General features: G+C 35.7%; 1 protein-coding gene across 11 annotated transcripts in view; it reads left to right on the forward strand.

Annotated features, from left to right (window-relative positions):
• Positions 1 to 18,621, forward strand: part of BDP1 (B double prime 1, subunit of RNA polymerase III transcription initiation factor IIIB) — a 100,363-nt gene that overhangs the window by 49,794 nt on the left and 31,948 nt on the right. For all 11 annotated transcript variants that reach the window (XM_045446505.1, XM_045446442.1, XM_045446431.1 and 8 more), the window contains 11 exons: positions 1,491 to 1,669; positions 2,417 to 2,621; positions 3,913 to 4,052; positions 6,907 to 7,105; positions 7,384 to 7,574; positions 8,591 to 8,978; positions 10,632 to 10,754; positions 14,547 to 14,583; positions 15,383 to 15,475; positions 16,583 to 16,808; positions 17,770 to 17,927. In XM_045446505.1, the coding sequence (XP_045302461.1) occupies positions 1,491 to 1,669; positions 2,417 to 2,621; positions 3,913 to 4,052; positions 6,907 to 7,105; positions 7,384 to 7,574; positions 8,591 to 8,978; positions 10,632 to 10,754; positions 14,547 to 14,583; positions 15,383 to 15,475; positions 16,583 to 16,808; positions 17,770 to 17,927 (1,939 nt within the window). The remainder of the gene's footprint in view (positions 1 to 1,490; positions 1,670 to 2,416; positions 2,622 to 3,912; positions 4,053 to 6,906; positions 7,106 to 7,383; positions 7,575 to 8,590; positions 8,979 to 10,631; positions 10,755 to 14,546; positions 14,584 to 15,382; positions 15,476 to 16,582; positions 16,809 to 17,769; positions 17,928 to 18,621) is intronic.

Below are 18,621 nucleotides of genomic sequence, written 5' to 3' on the forward strand. Positions count from 1 at the left end.
TGGCTCAATCGGTAGACCATGCAACTCTTGAGGTTGTAAGTTTGAGCCCCCGGTGAGTGTAGAGATTACTTAAAATCTTGAAGAGGTACAAACTTTCAGTCATAAGTAACTCAGGGAGACAAAAAGTACAGCATAGGGAATACAGTTAATGTAGTGACTACACCTGTCGGGGTGATTATCAAGCAGTGTATGGAGCTGCTGAATCACTGTGTTGTATGTCTAAGACTAGTAACATTGTACGCCACCTATACTTCAATAATTAATAAAAAACTAGTTAATAAAAAAATGACCGGCGCCTGGGTGGCTCAGTCAGTTAAGCGGCTGATAGCCATGTGCTGACATCTCAGAGCCTGGAGCCTACTTTGGATTCTGTGTCTCCCTCTCTCTCTGCTCCTCTTCTTCTTATTCTCTCTCTCTCTCTCTCTCTCTCTCTCTCTCTCTTTCTCTCTCTCTCTCTCAAAAATAAACATTGAAAAAAATTAAAAATAAATAAAATGACAAAAAAGTGCTTTTTTGAAATAAAATTCGTCTTTTATGTTTTCAAAATAGCTTAGTTCTTACTGTGCTTAAAAATTTGTACTTTTGGGGCGCCTGGGTGGCTCAGTCAGTTAAGCGGCCAACTTCGGTTCAGGTGATGATCAAGCGGTCTGTGAGTTCGAGCCCCGCGTCGGGCTCTGTGCTGACAGCTCAGAGCCTGGAGCCTGTTTCGGATTCTGTGTCTCCCTCTCTCTGACCCTCCCCCGTTCATGCTCTGTCTCTCTCTGTCTCAAAAATAAATAAACGTTAAAAAAAAAAAAGTTTAAAAAAATTTGTACTTTTTCTTCCTGATCTTATATTTTTAAAAGGTATATCTTTTTTATTGGTTATTTTATCTGATTATAAAAATTTCAGATTGAAAAAATATGTAATCTAAAAAGTGAGAGTCCTTTATAATATTCCATTTCTCCCTCCCAAGTTAATCACATAGCTATTTTGAATGTATCTACGTAGCCTTTTCTGTATAGATACTTTTTTATATAAATAATAAAATGTTGTGGGTATTTTTATTATTTTGCACAAATGGCACCCTAGCTTGCCTTCTCATTTTTTCACTTAACACAGTATTGTGAACATATTTTTGGATCATTATATAGAAATTTATCTTCTAAATGGCTTTGCACCGTAGCATTATAAACAAATTATAATTTATTTATCCAATACCCTACTTATAGGTTTGTCTTATTTCTAATTTTTTGTTTTCTTGCTTTTCTGGGGGGCTATTAAATTGCTATAGCAAATGTCCTTGTATGTAATTTTCTACATACTTACTTGAGTATTTTTATAAGATACGTTTCTAGAAGTAGAATTTCTGGGAATTAAAATTTTTGGTAGATACTGTTGTTTTCTCTGCAGAGACTTGACCAATTTATTTTGCTTAGTAGTGTATGAAAGTTCCTATTTCCCTATACTTTAACCATACCATTGATGAAATTTTTTTGTCTGCCTTCTAGGATGTTGCTTCCCTAATGGCAGCAGGAGAAAAAGACAAATCAGGTCACAGGCAGGAGGAGGTTGTGATATTACCATGTATACAGACTGAAAAGGACCTTTCACCTTCAAGTTCTTGTGGTCCTCAAGAGGAGTCTCAGCCTGTGCAAGCCCAGGAAAAGGAATTAGTTGTTTCTATGGGGTAAACAGTGATAGTTCTTTGAAAATCTAAAATACTAAAAAGAAAAAGAAAATCTAAAATAGAATTCCTTCAAATATTTCTCCAGTGTTTTTGAGATGTGTTAATGTATTTTAAAAGTGAATACCAAAAATACTTCGTTTATTTTTATTCATATGGCAGACTGCCTAAAATAGAAAATCACATTGAGTTCTACACCTTTTAATGCTTGACTGCTTATTAGATTCACTATTAGCTGCTTAAGGTTTTATACAAAGCATTCCATTAAAAAACACGTGTGTATAAGATTTACATTAATTATCTTCTTAAAAATTGTGGTAAAAGACATAAAATTTACCAGTTTAATATTTTTTTTTATCATCTAATGGCATTGAGGACATTCGCATTGTTTTACAATCTTTGTCACATTTCTCTCTAGAACTTTTTCATGTTCGCAAGCTGAAACTCTGTACCCATTAACAAGACCTCCCTAACCTCCCTCTTCCATTCCCTGGCAACTACCATTGTACTTTCTCTCTGTCTGTGAGTTTCAGTCTTCTAGGTACCTTATATAAGTTCATTACCTTGTGAAAATTAAAATAACCTTTTTTTTTTAATAAAAGAAGATTTATGTATCATCAGAAAATAGATTTTTCTCTAATGTTACAAAAAGTTTTATAGTTGATTAGAGGATATTCAAATTTTGTATTTTTATGGTAGTTTTCATCTTTTTACATTTCACTTCCCTCTCTTTGTCCTGGTCTTTTCTAGGGCTCATAATATAAACAGTTCCCAGCAAGAATCCAAGGAAAGTGTTGTCCCAACCATTCGAACAGTAAGGGGCCGACTTCAAAGACCCAGACCAAACATAAGAAAGATTGGACAGAGGCATATAGAAAAAGGTGAAGCCAAAGGCATAGTTGAGGAAGAAAAAACAGTAGTACAGAAAGATGAAACTAAAAAACTATTGACTGTGGTGAGTTATTGTTATATAATTAAATTGAGCCTTTTAATGCATGTTAAACTATGAAATGACAGCTCAGACTTGGCTTAGAGTATAGGCATCTGACACTCTAATCAATGAATATGTAACATAACCTAATTCTGTTCCAGATTTCCTATTCTGGATTTTTTTTAAGTGAAAATGGATATATATTTTTTCCTTTTTAATGAACTCATTCATTATGAAATGGGTTCTGTCATTTCATAAATGTTCAGTCACTATAAAACAACATAATGACTCTCCCAGTCTTATTACACTGAGGTAACTACTGAAAACCTTCTGACATATCTTCCTGGGTATATCTCCATCCATGCATGTGTGTGCACTTATGTAAATTTAAATAATAAATTCATCGGGGTGCCTGGTTGGCTCTTTTGGTAGAGCATGTGACTCTTAATCAGGGGATGTAAGTTCTAGCCCCACAGTGGGTGTAGAGATTACTTAAAAATAAAATAATTTTTTTAAATTATAAAATTACTGTGTGTTAGTTTTATCACTTAGTTTTTACTTAATATGTTGACTTTTTGCATCAAGAAATATGGAGACACATCATTTTTCACTACTGCATGACATCCTGCTGTTTGAATTTTTTTTTTTTTTTCAACGTTTATTTATTTTTGGGACAGAGAGAGACAGAGCATGAACGGGGGAGGGGCAGAGAGAGCGGGAGACACAGAATCAGAAACAGGCTCCAGGCTCTGAGCCATCAGCCCAGAGCCTGACGCGGGGCTTGAACTCACGGACCACGAGATCGTGACCTGGCTGAAGTCGGACGCTTAACCGACTGCGCCACCCAGGCGCCCCGACATCCTGCTGTTTGAATGAAATGTAACCAATCTCTTACTGATGCATCTTGTGATACGAATCTTAGTAGTATAATGCCCTTTTCAACAGATCTTGTGCTTTTTTTTTTTGTCCTTTTTATTTGTCTACCAAGGGAAAATCTAGATTTAAAGTGATTATAATCCTTGTTTGAACCCCCCTGCACCCCAAAAGACTGTGCTTTTAAAAAAAAATCATTTTTGGTGAGGTTGTTCACAGCAGATAACTATTGTAGTTTTTAAAGCATTTTGTAAATGTAATAACTGCAATAAATGAAACTTTCTCTCTGAATTAGGACTTTGGTTTTGGGCAGCAAACATGAACATTGCATACCTAGTTTGACTCTTCATTTTGAAAAACTCAATACCTTTCTTAATGATTGAACAATTTTAGGAAGTATGTTCACTTGTTAAAAAAAAATCATCCTGTTTTGTCATTTTAGCCAAATTCTCCAGTTGGAACTGAAATTGAAGTTGTATCCTCCAAAGTTTCTGAAGGTAGACTACATGAAAACCAGAGTCACATGGTTCTTGTAGACCCTCTTCATGTTAACAAAGTAAATGTTTTAGATGAAAAGATGAGGTGAGTTTGCTTTTAATCAGAAAACCATAAAACTTTCTAAAGATGAAGATTGGATAACTTCACATCGAGAACATTTTGTTAAAGGATAAATAGTTAATTATGAAACAGAATATTTTAAGTTTGCTTCTTCAGATAGTATAAGAATTGCATGATTGATACTCTTGTAATTTATAATTTCTGCACAAAGCTTGGTGAACCTCATTACTTTTTACTTTAAAATTCAATTTGTTAGTAAACAGAAATTAAGTTCTTTGTATGTTTACAGTTTATATCTTATTGAAATTCATAAATAGGAAGTTCATTGAAGTATATATGTTGTATTTAGAACTGTGTTCTAAGCCAAATGGTGAGAATATCCTTTAAAAGAGTTAACGCTAGAAAGGTGAAGATATTTTAGTACTACCACTTTAATTTATTACTTGCAGTCTGCCTTATTATTACTGATACTACTTTTTAAATTTTTTTTTTAATGTTTTTTTTAAATTTATTTTTGAGACAGAGAGCATGAGCAGGGGAGGGGCAGAGAGAGGGAGACACAGAATCAGAAGCAGGCTCCAGGCTCTGAGCTGTCAGCCCAGAGCCCGACACGGGGCTCGAATTCATGGACTATGAGATCATGACCTGAGCTGAAGTCGGCCGCTTAACCGACTGAGCCACCCAGGCGCCCCACTGATAATACTTTTTAATTAGTGGTGATCAGAGAATGTTTCATTGCGAGGGTGCTGCTGGAGAGAAGACCCAAAAGAAGTGAAGGAGCAGGTCCAGATGATGTATAGGGGGAGAGAGAACAACAACTTGAAAATACTGCAGGCAAGAGCATGCCTGACTTGTTTGAGGAACAGCAAGGGGAGCAAGTTTGAAATGGGTAAAGAGGGAGAGAGCAGTAGATGTAAGAAAGATAGAGCCCAGCCGAGGCCAATGGCAGATTATATAGGACTGTTGGAAGGAATTTGATTTTTACTCTAAGTGAACCTTTAAACACTAGTGACCTTCAAGATCAGTGTTTCCTAATGCTCTCATTTATAATTGAGTAGGTTGACCTAGAGGATTTAAATGGCTTGTTGAAAGTAACATTGCCAAATTAGTTTTTAAAGTTAAATTTTCAGGATTTATGACTTTCAGACTAGCAAATTGACATAGTTATATAGGCAGACCTTTCTGTATAAAGAAAGAAGCTTTACGTGTTTCAAGAGATATTATGTGGAGCCTTTGTGTTTTTTAATGAGAGAAATCAAACCTTTATTTTTTATTTTTTTTATAGATCAGGCATTGGCTGTTGTTTTTTTTGTTTGTTTGTTTTTTAATGTTTATTTATTTTTGAGAGAGCCAGAGCATGAGCAGGGCAGGGGCAGAGAGAGAAAGGGAGACACAGAACCCATCTGAAGCAGGCTCCAGGCTCTGAGCTGTCAGCACAGTGCGTGATGTGGAGCTTGAGCTCATGGACCATGAGATCTTATTTGAGCTCAAGTTGGATGCTTAACTGACTGAGCCACCCAGTGCTCCCCCCCCCGCCTTTTTTTTTTTTTTTTTTTAATTTTTTAACGTTTATTTATTTTTTGAGGGAGTGAAACAGGGGATGGGCAGAGAGAGGGAGACACAGAATCCAAAGCAGGCTCTAGTCTCTAAGCTGTCAGCACAGAGCCCGATGTGGGGCTCCAACCCACAAACCGTGAGATCATGACCTGAGCTGAAGTTGGATGCTTAACCGACTAAGCCACCCAGGAGCCCCAGAGAGAAATCAAACTTTTAATTTTCCTTTTTGGAAACCCATACTCCAGCCCACAGCCCCCTGTTTTTGAAAAACCTTTTTCTATTTGTGAAATTTATCCCAGCTGTTTACTTTATCATGAATGGTAATTTCTTTAGGGTATGTAATCTTAATAGTTTTAAAGTTAGGTTATTCCGAAGTCCAGTATTATCTCTTTTGACTTCAGTAGCATTTTATCCTTACTTGCATTTGTAAAATCACACTTGACTATCAATAGCTTAAGTTAAATACAATGTTTTCCTAAATACATTAGTCTACATTGGAATGTATTTAGCCACATCTTAACCCTGTTAGAATTTCTTGTGAACTTCCTAGGTGTTTGACTGACCAAAGAGCTTAGCAGGGAAGGAACATTTAGAAATGTAGTTAACTACTTTCTCTTTTAGATAATTTAGCAGAAGTATTACTCAAAATTAGTCTTTAATACAGATCTTTCAGAGAACTCCTGATACTTAATTTTCTTTATAATATCTAGGTTTATGTTAATTTTAAACTTCCCAGTTCAGAATTCAGATCTTTGCTAGTTATTAAAATATTTTCCAGGAAAACCTAGGTTAGGTGTTTAGGGATTGTCTTGGGAGCTATTCGTACTCTATTGAATGTTAAAAACTTGTCTTTGTCTGATTTGGCAGATACACATGGGTTATATTGAGATCATATGAATCTGACTCTTAGTAAATCCTTTTCCATTAGCTGATAGGTTTCTGATAGGAGAATGGACTCTGGCTTTCAAGCCTGGTCTTGGGCCAGAAGGACCAAGGATGTAACCATTGTACATTTGTCCATGTATTTGGTTATTTCTCTGAAAATTACTTAAAGTACCATGACACTACACATCAGAATCAATGAATGAAAGTAAGAAAAGATTGTTATTTTAAAAGTATTTTCCAGATTATACAGAAACTGCAAGTTGTAAAAGCTTTTATGTTCTTTATATCATCATGTGTGCTTGGTTTTAGAGCCAATTTATATATAGTCCTTCGAACATAGAATTGGCTTGTGTTCAAAAGTGTCTGACATAGCAGCTGTTAAATCAACAAGGAATTGTGATTTTGGTTTTTCAACATGATTTGTACTTTGTTCTAGACCTGAACCTAAAAGGTATGTTCCTAGTCCAGCACAGTTGACAAGAAGGCAATTCCAAAAGGCTAAGCCACATTTGGGAAGAGCACATGGTAAGAAGGAGGAACTACGTATAGAAAAAGACAGAACAGATCAGAGTGAGGCAAGGAAGCCAGAAGATAATTTGCTGCAGCCAGGAGATGATACCCAGCTCCTTCAAAAAGTAAGTTTGAAAAAAATACTTTTTATCATTTGCTCTGTTTTGTCAAGATCGTGGCGGAGAGAATTTATAAAAAAAATACAGTTTTGTCTTTTGTACTGTAACCAATTTTATAAAAATTGAGCTACTTTCCAATATTAAAAAATTTAGAAGCTAGCCATCGTGTGTGTGTGTGTGTGTGTGTGTGTGTGTGTGTAAGCTTAGAGCTTTAGGTCCAACCCCCAAACCAAATTACGATAGAGATTGTTTGCATGGTAACATTAGCTGTTCTTAAATTTAAGGAAAAGGCTGAGTTTCTGACATCATTGGAGGTTTCAGCAAGAAAAGATTGTATAGATTCCAGAGAGGCTATTTTGGCCAAAAAAGATGCCCATTCAGAAGTTGGACCATCAGGAAGTGTTGGAGAAAAAACTGTAGTGGATAATTCTGTGTCTTCAGTTGTTGAAGAGCAGTGTGTCAGTAAACTAACAAGGTAAAGTTTTATTTAACGAGTATCTTCAGAATAGGAAATAAAAATAACTTACTCTTTATGGCTGTCCTACCTTAACGGTAGAGTGAAAAAAGCTGGCTTGTTAACAGAAGTGTAGATAATTTTTTATTGACAGATCTGTTTCTTAACCACTCAAGTTTTTTTTTTAAACTTTTAAAATAAGAGAGGGAGTGCACACACATAAGCAAGGTATAGGGGCAGAAGGATATAGAGAGAATCTTAAGCAGGCTCCACACTCAGCACAGATCCTGATGTGGGCCTCGATCCCATGACCACAGCCAAAATCAAGAGTTGAATGCTCACCCGACTGAGCCACCCAGGTGTCCCTATGTATGATTTTTATTTACTAAAGTTTATCTTTTTTTGATGTTCTTAGGAAGACTTTTCTTTCCTATGTTTAAAAATTTCTGAATGTTGAGTATATTAGACATGAGCAGAAGTCTGATAAAAGAATAGTGTGTATTACCTAAATAATTAAGGTGCTGGTTTGAATGGGGTTGCAAATTAAAGTGAAGGGTACTCATGTTCTACAGTTTACAGGGAAAGTGGAAAGGAACTTAAGTTCTAAAAAACAACATCGTTCCATGGGTTTTCTGCCTTCTCTTTTTTCTTTTTACCTAGTCTGTTTACCCAGTACTGTATACCAGTATCACTTTTTGATCCTATATTCTGTTTTATTGGACCATTTTCTTTTTCTCATTTTTTTCTAATAATTTCTAGAAATTATCACTTAAATAGCAAGGAAAAAATGGTCCAGAATTAAAAACTTACCATGAAAAATGTGTAGGTAGATAAACGAAGATCAAACTCTGAATAAGGAACTAGTAGTAATAGTAAATTTCTTTATTTCACGGCATAAGTTTTTGATGTAATGGGTTGTGGGAGTTTTCATTTTAATGCCTTGAACTGGGATTTCATTCTAAAATTTGGTTTCCATTAAAATTATCTTTATCCTTGTGCATGTAATGACTTTATTGTTATTTTGATTATACATCCAGCCCTCCACAACTATTGAAAGAATCAAGTTACTCTAAAATTGCTCTGGATCGAAGAACAACGATCTCTTCTGCTTCTGAGAACGAGGTGGATCATGGTGGAAGGAGAATGCATCGAAAGATCAAACCAAATGTCACTAGGGGCCGTGGATCAAAACGAATGCGAAGTAAGACCTCTAGGAAGGAACCTCGTGCTTCCAAGTCCACACTGGTGACTCTTCGGGCTTCTCAGGAAGAAGATGAAGATGATGCTGAAGATTTTGAGCCTGATTATGAAGAAGACAGTTACCATCTTGCTCCAGAAGAAGTAAACAAAGCTCCAGTGTTTGTTCCCATTGGTCTCAGATCTCCCGAACCTGTTACTGCTCAAATTGAGGAAACGATGGAAGAGGTATTTTGTTTTTTGAATCTTGGAGCTTTGTCTTACTTGTTTTTTTCTTTTAGTGTATCATTATTTCTTTTTAGTGATTATTAGGATTTGAACAGTTCATTTGGTAAATAAACCCTGCCGTATGTAATTTGTTTCAGCCCTGGTAGATATTTGAAGGAATCAATAGAAGGAGGCTCCTGTATTACTGAGCCTCTATAATCTAGGCCTGCCATGAGGTGGCCAGTGTAATAATGATAGAAATCTGATTTCACTTGAATGTGGAGGAGGCTACTAAATCTACTTTCTGATTAATTTTTCCTTTTCATTTTGGCAGATGTTTTAACTCTCTGATAGGCTCAGGCTAAGCTCTGGTTGGTAGAGAAGGTAGAGGGACACCTTTTTTTTCTTTTTCTTTTAAATGCGGTAAGGACCCCTGAGTGGCTTAATTGGTTGGGTGTGAGACTCTTGGTTTTGGCTTATGTCGTGATCTCACAGTCGTGAGATTGAGCCCCACATCAGCCTCTTTGCTAGGCATGGAGCCTGCTTGAGATTCACTTTCTCCCTCCCTTTGCCCCTCCCCGCCTTGTACTTACTCCTGCTCTCTCTCAAAATAAAAAAATAAAATTATGAAAAAATTGTAAAATACACATACCCTAAAATTTATCTTAGCCATTTTAAAGTGTATATAGTTCATTGGCATTAAGTGTATTCATATTGTTGTGCTACACCATCACCACCATCATCCACAGAGCTTTTTTCGTCTTGCGAAACTAAACCTGTACTCATTAAACAATAATTCCCCATTACCTCCTCTCCTCTCATTTATGGCAAGCACCATTCTACTTTTGTCTCTGTGACTTGACTCTAGGTACTTCACATAACTGAAATCATAACAGTATCTGTTTTCATTGTGATTGGCTTATTTCATGTAGTATAAAGTTTTTAGTGGTCATTCAGATTGATATACTGTACATGTATCAGAATGCCTTTTTTTTTTTTAAAGATTAAAACAATTTTTTTTCTTTTTTCTTTCTTTTTTTTTTTTTTTTTTAATTTTTGAGAGAGCAGAAGCAGGGGAGGGGCAGAGACAGAGGGAGACAGAGAATCCCAAGCAGGCTCCGCCCTGTCAGCACAGAGCCCGATGTGGGGCTTGAATTCAAAAAGCCATGAGATTATTACTTGAGCTAAAGTCAGATGCTCAACCGACTGAGCCACCCAGGGGCCTCCAGAATGTTCTTTTTGTAAGGCTGAGTGATATTTCATTACATATCTATACCACATATCTTTTATCTTTTCATCTGTCAGTGGACAGTTGGGTTACTTCTACCTTTTGGCTATTGCAAAGAATGCTGCTATGAACATGGGTGTACAAATACGTCTTCTAATCCCTGTTCTCCATTTTTTGGGGGATATACCTAGAAGTGGAATCACTGAATGACATGCTAAATTATACACCGGATGCTTAACCGACTGAGCTTCTCATGTGCCCCAGACATCTCAAAAATCTTAAATGTTTTACTTTTGCCAAGTTGATGTCGTCATTTTAAGAATTGCTGTATTTTTAAATTGTGTATGAATGTGGATTATTTCTTCAGTTTAACACACTTTATTTTAGTTATTTGTTTCGCTGAGTATAGTATGCCAAAATGAAATAATGAAATTTCATTTTGATAGCTTGAAATAACTGTGAATGCACCTGATGTAGGATGTATAGCTGTTGTTGAGCATCCAGTCTCCAGCACAGATGTGACTACTCAGCAAATGAAACAAGAAGAAAATTTGAAGGCATTATCTATGGTAAGCATCCATTCTAGTATGTTTTATCTTTAACTCTGTTTACTTTAAAAAAAAAAATAGAAGTTTATTTTGAAAGTTTTAAGTTTATAAGCTATTCTTACTAATTTCTCTCATGCAGGGAGCTATAAGTATGAATAGTAGAAACTGGTAAATAATCCAAAGATTTTATATTTCACTCAAAAAGCATTGATTTGTGTATGTTTGTGTGAGTCACTCTTAATATCCTCATAAACTTAAGTTAAAGTTCTGTTGCATTAAATCTGTATTCAATATAAATTATTTAAAATATATTTAGTTCCTTTTTGTTTGATACTCTTCCTTGTTTTTGCAAATCAAGTCTGGGAATTATTTATTAAAATTTTTTTTTTTTTTTTACAGTTTATTTATTTTGAGAGAGAGAATGTGCTAGCAGGGGAGGGACAGACACAGAGGCAGAGAGTGAATCCCAAGCAGGCTCCACAATGTTAGTGCAGAGCCCGATGCTGGGCTCAGTCTCACAAACCTTGAGATTATGACCTGAGCTGAAATCAAGAGTCGGACACTTAACCAACTGAGCCACCCAAGTGCCCCCACCTTTTCACATTTTTTAAATTACTGGTCTGTGTGTCTTTTTGTTGAGTTGTGAGAAATTTTTAAATAGTAAGGATACAAGTTCCTTATCAGATATACGATTTCCAAATATTTTCTCCTGTTCCGTGAGTTATCTTTTCAATTTTTTTTTAATTAGAGCATGAATAGTGGAGAGGGGCAGAGGGAGAGAGAATTTCAAGCAGGCTCCATGCTCAATGTGGAGCACAGTGCAGTTTTCGATCCCACAACCCTAGGATCGTGTGACCTGAGCCAAAATCCAGGGTCAGATGCTCAACTGACTGAGCCACCCAGATGCCCCTGTCTTTTGATTTTCTTGATGGTTCCCTTTAAGTGCAAACGTTTTTAAATGTGATAAAGTTCGTTTTATGTCTTTTTTCTTTTGTTGCTCAGGCTTTTGTTGTAATATTTAAGATATCTTTGTGAAAGCCAAGATCTTGAAGATTTACTCCACTTTTTCTTCTAATAGGTTTACAGATTTTACTGTAGTTTCACATTTAAGGCTTTAATCCATTTTGAGTTAATTTTTTATATGGTATGCGGTTAGAGTTCTTCATTCTTTGCACATGACAATACAGTTGTCACACTATTTCTTTGAAAAGACCATTCTTTCTTTATTGAATTCTCTTGCATTCTTGTCAAAAATCAATTGGCTGTAGATGTATGGATTTTTTTTCTGGATTCTTGGTTCTATTCCATTTCCTGTTTCTTCTTGTACCAGTGATGCTCGATTGATTACTGTTGCTTTGTGGTAAGTTTTGGAATTAGGAAGTATAAGCCATCCTACTTTACTCTTTTTTAGGATTGTTTTAGCTATTGTGGGTCTCTTGTAATTCCATATGAATTTTAAAATCATCTTGTTATTTTCTACTCGACATAATCTAAGATTGTGATTGGGATTGCATTGAATCTGGGGATCACTTTGGGGGGGCTAGTCCCATATTAATAGTTTTCTAATTCATGAACATGGATATTTGCCCATTTACTTAGATCTTCTTTGATTTCTTTCAATAGCATTTTGTAGTTTGCAGGGTATAAACTTTGCACTTCCTTTGTTAAATTTATTTTCAAGTATGTTGTATCTGAGTCTCTTGTGAATGGATTGGTTTTCTCAATTTCACTTTCAGGTTTTTCATTGCAAGTGTATATAGAAATACAATTGATTTTTGTATGTTGGTCTTGTATTTTGCAACTTTGCTGAACTAATTAGTTCTAATAGATTTTTAGTGGATTCCTTAGGATTTTCTATTTACAAGATCATGACATGTGAATATAGTTCTACTTCTGCCATTCTGTATTAGTTTCTCAGTGCTTCTATAACAAAATGCTATCAACCAGGTGGTTCAAAACTACAGAAAGTTATTTTCTCAGTTTTGAAGGCTAGAATTCCAAAATCACCACCCCCCTTCTGAAGACTCTGAGGGAAAAACTATTCAGGCCTTTCTCCTACCCTCTGACAATTGCCAGAGATCCTTGTCATTGCTTGGCTTTATGGCATCACATTTCCAACTTCTGCCTCCATCGCCACATGGTGTTCTTTCTGTGTGTGTGTCCTGACTTTTCTTCTAAAGACACCTGTTGTATTGGATAGGGCCAGCCCTAATGCAATATGACCTCACGTTAGCCTGATAACATCTGAAAAAGCCCTGTTTCCAAATAAAGTTACAGTCATGGTACTCAGCTTAGGACTTCAACATATCTTTCTCAGAAACAGAATTTGACTTAACACTTCTCCGTCTGGATATCTTTTATTTCTATTGCTTGCCTAGTTTCCCTTGCTAGAACCTCCAATACATATTGAACAAAAAAGTGGCAAGAATGCATACTTTTGTCTCATTCCTGGTCTTAAGGGAAAGCATCCAGTATTTCACCATCAAGTTTGATGTTAGCTCTGGATTTTTCATAGGGTTTTTTTTTTTTTTTTTTTTTTTTTTTTTTGGTCAAATTGAAGAAGTTTCAGTCTATCCTTGGTTTGTGTGAGAGGATTCTTAGGAAAGGATGTTGGCAGTTGTCATATGCTTTTTATGCGTCTTTGGAGATGATCATGTGATTTTTGCTTTTTTTTTGTACTGGTATGTTGTATTACATTCATTATAACAGGATGTCAAATAAAAAATTGCATCCTACTTGGTCATGGCATGCAATTTTATGTTGCTGGATTTGGCTTGCTGGTATTTTATTGAGGATTTTTATGTGCAAATTCATAATAGATAATTCTTCTGTTTTCTACTATGAATCTGACCCCAGATTCTTGGGTCAGGAGCTAAAGTCCTGATCCTCTTAGAAAGAAAGGCCTTCTGCTGGGACTTGCAAGAAGAAAGGGGCCTTATTTTCTTGGCTGCAAATATCTGAGGTGGAGTCTCCGGTTGATTGAGCTGGGAAGAAGGAGCGGGGAGAGAGTCTTAGTTGAGATACCACAGGCTCTTACTTTGTTACCTTATTTTCATCAGTTGCTCAAAAAGAGGTTTCTATTGCCTTTATGACCATTTCCAGAGGCTTTAAATGTTTGGTTTTATTAAATTTTACCAGTTTCACTGGGGAGAGGGTTAGCAGAGCCTTATGATGTCATGCTGGACATAGATCTTGTAACCTTTTTTTTTTTTTTAAGTTTATTTATTTTGAAAGGGAAAGAGAAAGTGGGGGAGAGGCAGAGAGAAATGGAGACAGAATCACAAGGAAGCTCCACATGACAGTGTGGAGCCCACCAAGGGGCTTGAACTCACGAAGTATGAAAACATGACCTGAGCTGAAATCAAGAGTCAGATGCTTAACTGAGCCACTCAGGTGCCCAGATCTTGTAACTTTTTAATTTATTAAAATTCATTTAAGTTTTAAGCCACCTAGTTAAAAAAAATTGGTGATATTCATCAGACTTTGGTTTCCATTGGATTAAAACCAGTGACAAATATGACTGAAGTTGAAAGATTATGAAAGTGAAGAAGTGAAGTAAGCCTAGTAAATGCACATGGTAGATGGAATATGATTAAAGTTAAAAAGAAAAAATAAGTAGCAAGAGACAAAAGAATTTGGCTTTTAAATTATTTCTGTTGATGAAATATTCTGAATAATTATAAAGGGAAAGCACAGTTTCCTCTCCTTTGTAATCAGAAACATAGAAGAACTGTAAAAGCATAGTGCTTTTTGAGACGTACAACATGTATTTGGGAAAATACATAAGGCATTGCTTATCTTTTCCTCTTCTAGGAAATGACCACAGGTGAACATACCCAAGATGAAACAGGTAACTGTTAATAAGGAAGCTGCCCAAACTACCTGGTTAACACTAGCAGGGTGATTTAAAAAATTTTTTTTTAATTTTAACTTAATTTTTTTTAGAGGGAGAGAGCATATGAGTGTGCATGTGTAAGTGGGTGAGGGACAGAGAGAGGAAGAGAGAATCTTTTTTTGTTTTGTTTTTTAAATGGTGATTTATTTGTTTTGAGAGTGTGAGTGAGGAAGGGGCAGCGAAAGAGGGAGAGAAAGAATTCCAAGCAGACTCCACGCTGTCAGTACAGAGCCTGACATGGGACTCGATCTTATGAACTGTGAGATCATGACCTCAGCCCAAATCAAGAGTTGGAAGCTGCTTAACTGACTGAGATGTCCAGGCACCCCTAGTATTGGTATTAGTTAGTAAATGAGTCCTTGCTGGGAGTTGAACAAAAAGTTTCCACTGTTGAATGTTTTATCTCCAGGAGAAACTTGGATTCTTGCAATAGTTACTTTATGAAGTGAGTTAAGAGTTAAATGTTTAATAAAGAAGTATTATTTCCCCTGATCTGCACAGGTTTACTTTCTTCAAAGGTAACTTAAGTTATTTAATGGGAGGGAGGCATTTTCAATGAATAAAAGCTAATAATGTATGATTTCTTTTTTTTTGTAGTAATAAAATACTACCCTAGTAAGGAATTAGTGGTATGGAAGATATTGAAACTTGTTGCTAGAGGATAAACACCTGAATTAAAAATGTTTTCTAAGCAAACAATCGTAAATTTCCAGATTCATCCTTCTGTTTTAATGTTGTTATATTTTCTCACAAGGTACCAATGATGGAAGCACTGAAGCTGCTATAACTTTACTTACAATGGGAGATCTAGTGTTGCAGTCAGAGATTGGTACAGAACAGAGTGATGGTAAGAATGAAAGATAAGGCCTACTGAAAAAAAACCTTTTAAAATCCAACTTCTAAGAAATTATACCCACAGTTGAGTAATAAGTCAGTACTTTTACATTTGAAGTTGGTATAACTTTGTTGTTTTTCCAGAAATAAGTAATATGTGTGCATTGATGCACCCACCTCAGCCCATTTAGATGTAGTGGCCACCATTTCAAGATAGTACACTTGGTTTATTGAAAAAAGGTTGTATTTCTGGAATAATCCAGTGAGTCCTCCACCTTTCTCATCATAAACATTGGTTAATTGAGATCACTGATCACTTTATACAGGTTTCTTTAGCCAAAGGAGCTCCTGCTTTGAATAGTCTTCACAATTACCTGACAGTGGAATACAGTATCAAGGGACAAGAACAGTCAATGACATAATTTAGTTTGGACTGTTTCGTTAGTTTGAACTGAGCCAAAATATATGTCCACCCAGATTTTTAATATTTTAGGCTGGCCTTAATGGAGAAACTATGGTCTTTACTCTCTAAGCACCTTCTATTTTAAGTACATTAAATGGATAGTTACATTAATTATTTTCCTGTTAATTATTGTGCCTGGACATGAGTGGGTTGCCATTTTTACTATGTATTATTCAGGGCCTGTAACTATATATTTATCAATGAATTCTCTGGTCTGTGTTTCTTACATGGCTCATTCTCTCTCTCTGTCTCTCTCTTTTTTTTTTTTTTTAAAGTAAACTGTACACCCATCGTGGGGCTCAAAATCACAACCCTGAGATCAAGAGTCACATGCTCTACTGACTGAGCCAGCCAGGCACCCCTATATGGCTCCTTTCTCAGTGATAGAGCATTGCTTTGGAGCCTGTCACAAATCTCTAGAACCTAAAATACAGGTTTTTAAAAATTGTAAATGAAGGTGATAATATCTTGAAACTTATTTGAGGCTATGTAGTTACTGAAGGCAAAAAGATTCATTTTTACTTATAATAGCACAAAAAAAAATTTTAGTGTGTGAGAATTACTAAGCCTATAGTTGTTTAATGTTGAAGGATTTACTTTCTTTGGATATCTACTTGTATTGGGTCAATTTTAATTTTCTGTTCTTTTCTGTAATAGGAGTATGTGTACTTCTTGATGTTCATTCAAAGGATAAAAGCTGTGTTCCTTTTAGCCCAGATAATGTAAATCACAAAATTGTTCGTGAATGTCAGGAGCTTTCTTCACCTGTCAGTAGTACATCTCCTTCACCATTAGAAGAAAACAAGATTGTATTGGAAGAGCAAAGTACTAAAGAAGAAATTGGTTTAGTGGAGGAAGTAAAGGAAAATGCTATATCGACCAGGTTTAATTTGCTTTGTTTTTTTTCCTTTTTTTTTCTTTTCTTTTTTTTTTTTTTTAAAGTAGGCTTCATGCCCAGTGTGGAGCCCAGTGCAAGGCTTGAACTCATGTCCCTGAGATCAAGACCTGAGCTGAGATCAAGAGTTGGATTACTTAACTGACTGAGCCACCCAGCCCAGATGCCCCTATTTTGCTTTATTAAGCTCTTGAGTTTTACTAGAAAATAAGAGTGCTGGGGTGGCTCAGTTGATTAAGCATCTGACTTTAGCTCAGGTCATGATCTCATGGTTTGTGAGTTCAAACCCTGCATCGGGCTCTCTGCTGTCAGCACAGAGCCCACTTTGGATCCTCTGTCTCCCCTCCCTGCCTCTCCCCTGCTTGCACTCTCTCTCAAAAATAAATAAGCATTTTCAAAAATTACAAAGAAAATTATTATAATAAATATATTGAAGTCAACTATCGATTAATTTATAATAGCTTTTGAGTAATACTTGTGTAAGTGTAAATTTCACTGCTAATTTTTCAGCCTTTAAAGTGAGGATTGGCTGGTTTGACTTTAATGGTTTGAATATTTCTATTTATTTATGTATTTTAAGTAGGCTCCACACCCAATGTGGGGCTTGAACTCATGGACCTGAGATCAAGAGCTGCTTGCTCTACTGACTGAGCCAGCCAGGGACCCTTAATGGTTTGCATATTAAAGTTAATGCAATATGTGCATCTTTGAAGCTTTAATGAGATAGTTTTATGTAACTATAGTCTCTGTTTTACAGACACGGTCCAGATTCTCTTCCCTTCTCCAGACTTTCAGTAAAGTAACTTTAACATTAAAAAATGAACACTTAACAGAGATTGTGGCACCTGAGAAGGTGGCACATAACTATATAAGAGTAGTGAAGAAGGTGAGAGAGCTAATTCTGACACAGTTGATGAATTTCTCTCTCTTCCCATCTTTCTTTTTCTAGGAATACAACCTCTGATGTGACCAGTAATTTGAGAATGAGAAGTAGATTTGCCAAGCCAAAGCCAAATCTTAAGACTTTAAGGACCAGCAGGTTTGGTGTTCATCAGGAAGTTCCCAATTTGTTTGCAAGCCAAGGAGAAGTAGTAATAAGTCAAAGAGGTAAATTTGTTTCCCTTAAACAGCTACAAAATTACTTTTATAAGAGAATTTGCATTAACATTTCAAGTAGAGTATTTGGTTGTTAAAATTATTTTAATTTACTATTAAAAAGTTTCAAAAAGTAGAATGACTTATAAAATAAATACCAATAAACCCATCAACTGGCTTCAGTAATTATTACCATTTGCTCTATAGATGACCCTTACTAACACAGGTTTGAATTGCATAGGTCTACTATACATGGATTTTTTTGATAAACAGTATAGTACTATAAATATATTTTCTCTTCCTTAGGATTTTCTTAATATTTTATTCTAGTTCTATTGTAAGAATTTGGTATATAATATATATACAAAATATGTTAATTGACCATTTATGTTATTGATAAAGCATCTGGTCAATAGTAGACTATTAGTAGTTAGGTTTTTTGGAAGTCAGTAGTTAATATGCGGATTTTTGACTGCATGGGAGGTTGATACTCCGATCCCCCCATGTTATTCAAGGGTCAACTGTATGTATTTGATCAGACATTTTTTTGTATGTGTGCACATGGAATATTCAAATAAACATTTTTAAAGGCAGATATACATGAATGTGGCAAAAAAATAAGACAGTGTCTATAAGGTACAAAATTTAAAAAACTTCTTCCTTGGTTTCCAGTCCCCTAATCTCACTTGTAGTGGTAAACTGCCAT

Source organism: Leopardus geoffroyi, chromosome A1 (assembly GCF_018350155.1).
Source record: "Leopardus geoffroyi isolate Oge1 chromosome A1, O.geoffroyi_Oge1_pat1.0, whole genome shotgun sequence".
In the NCBI taxonomy this organism is placed as follows: Eukaryota; Metazoa; Chordata; class Mammalia; order Carnivora; family Felidae; genus Leopardus; species Leopardus geoffroyi.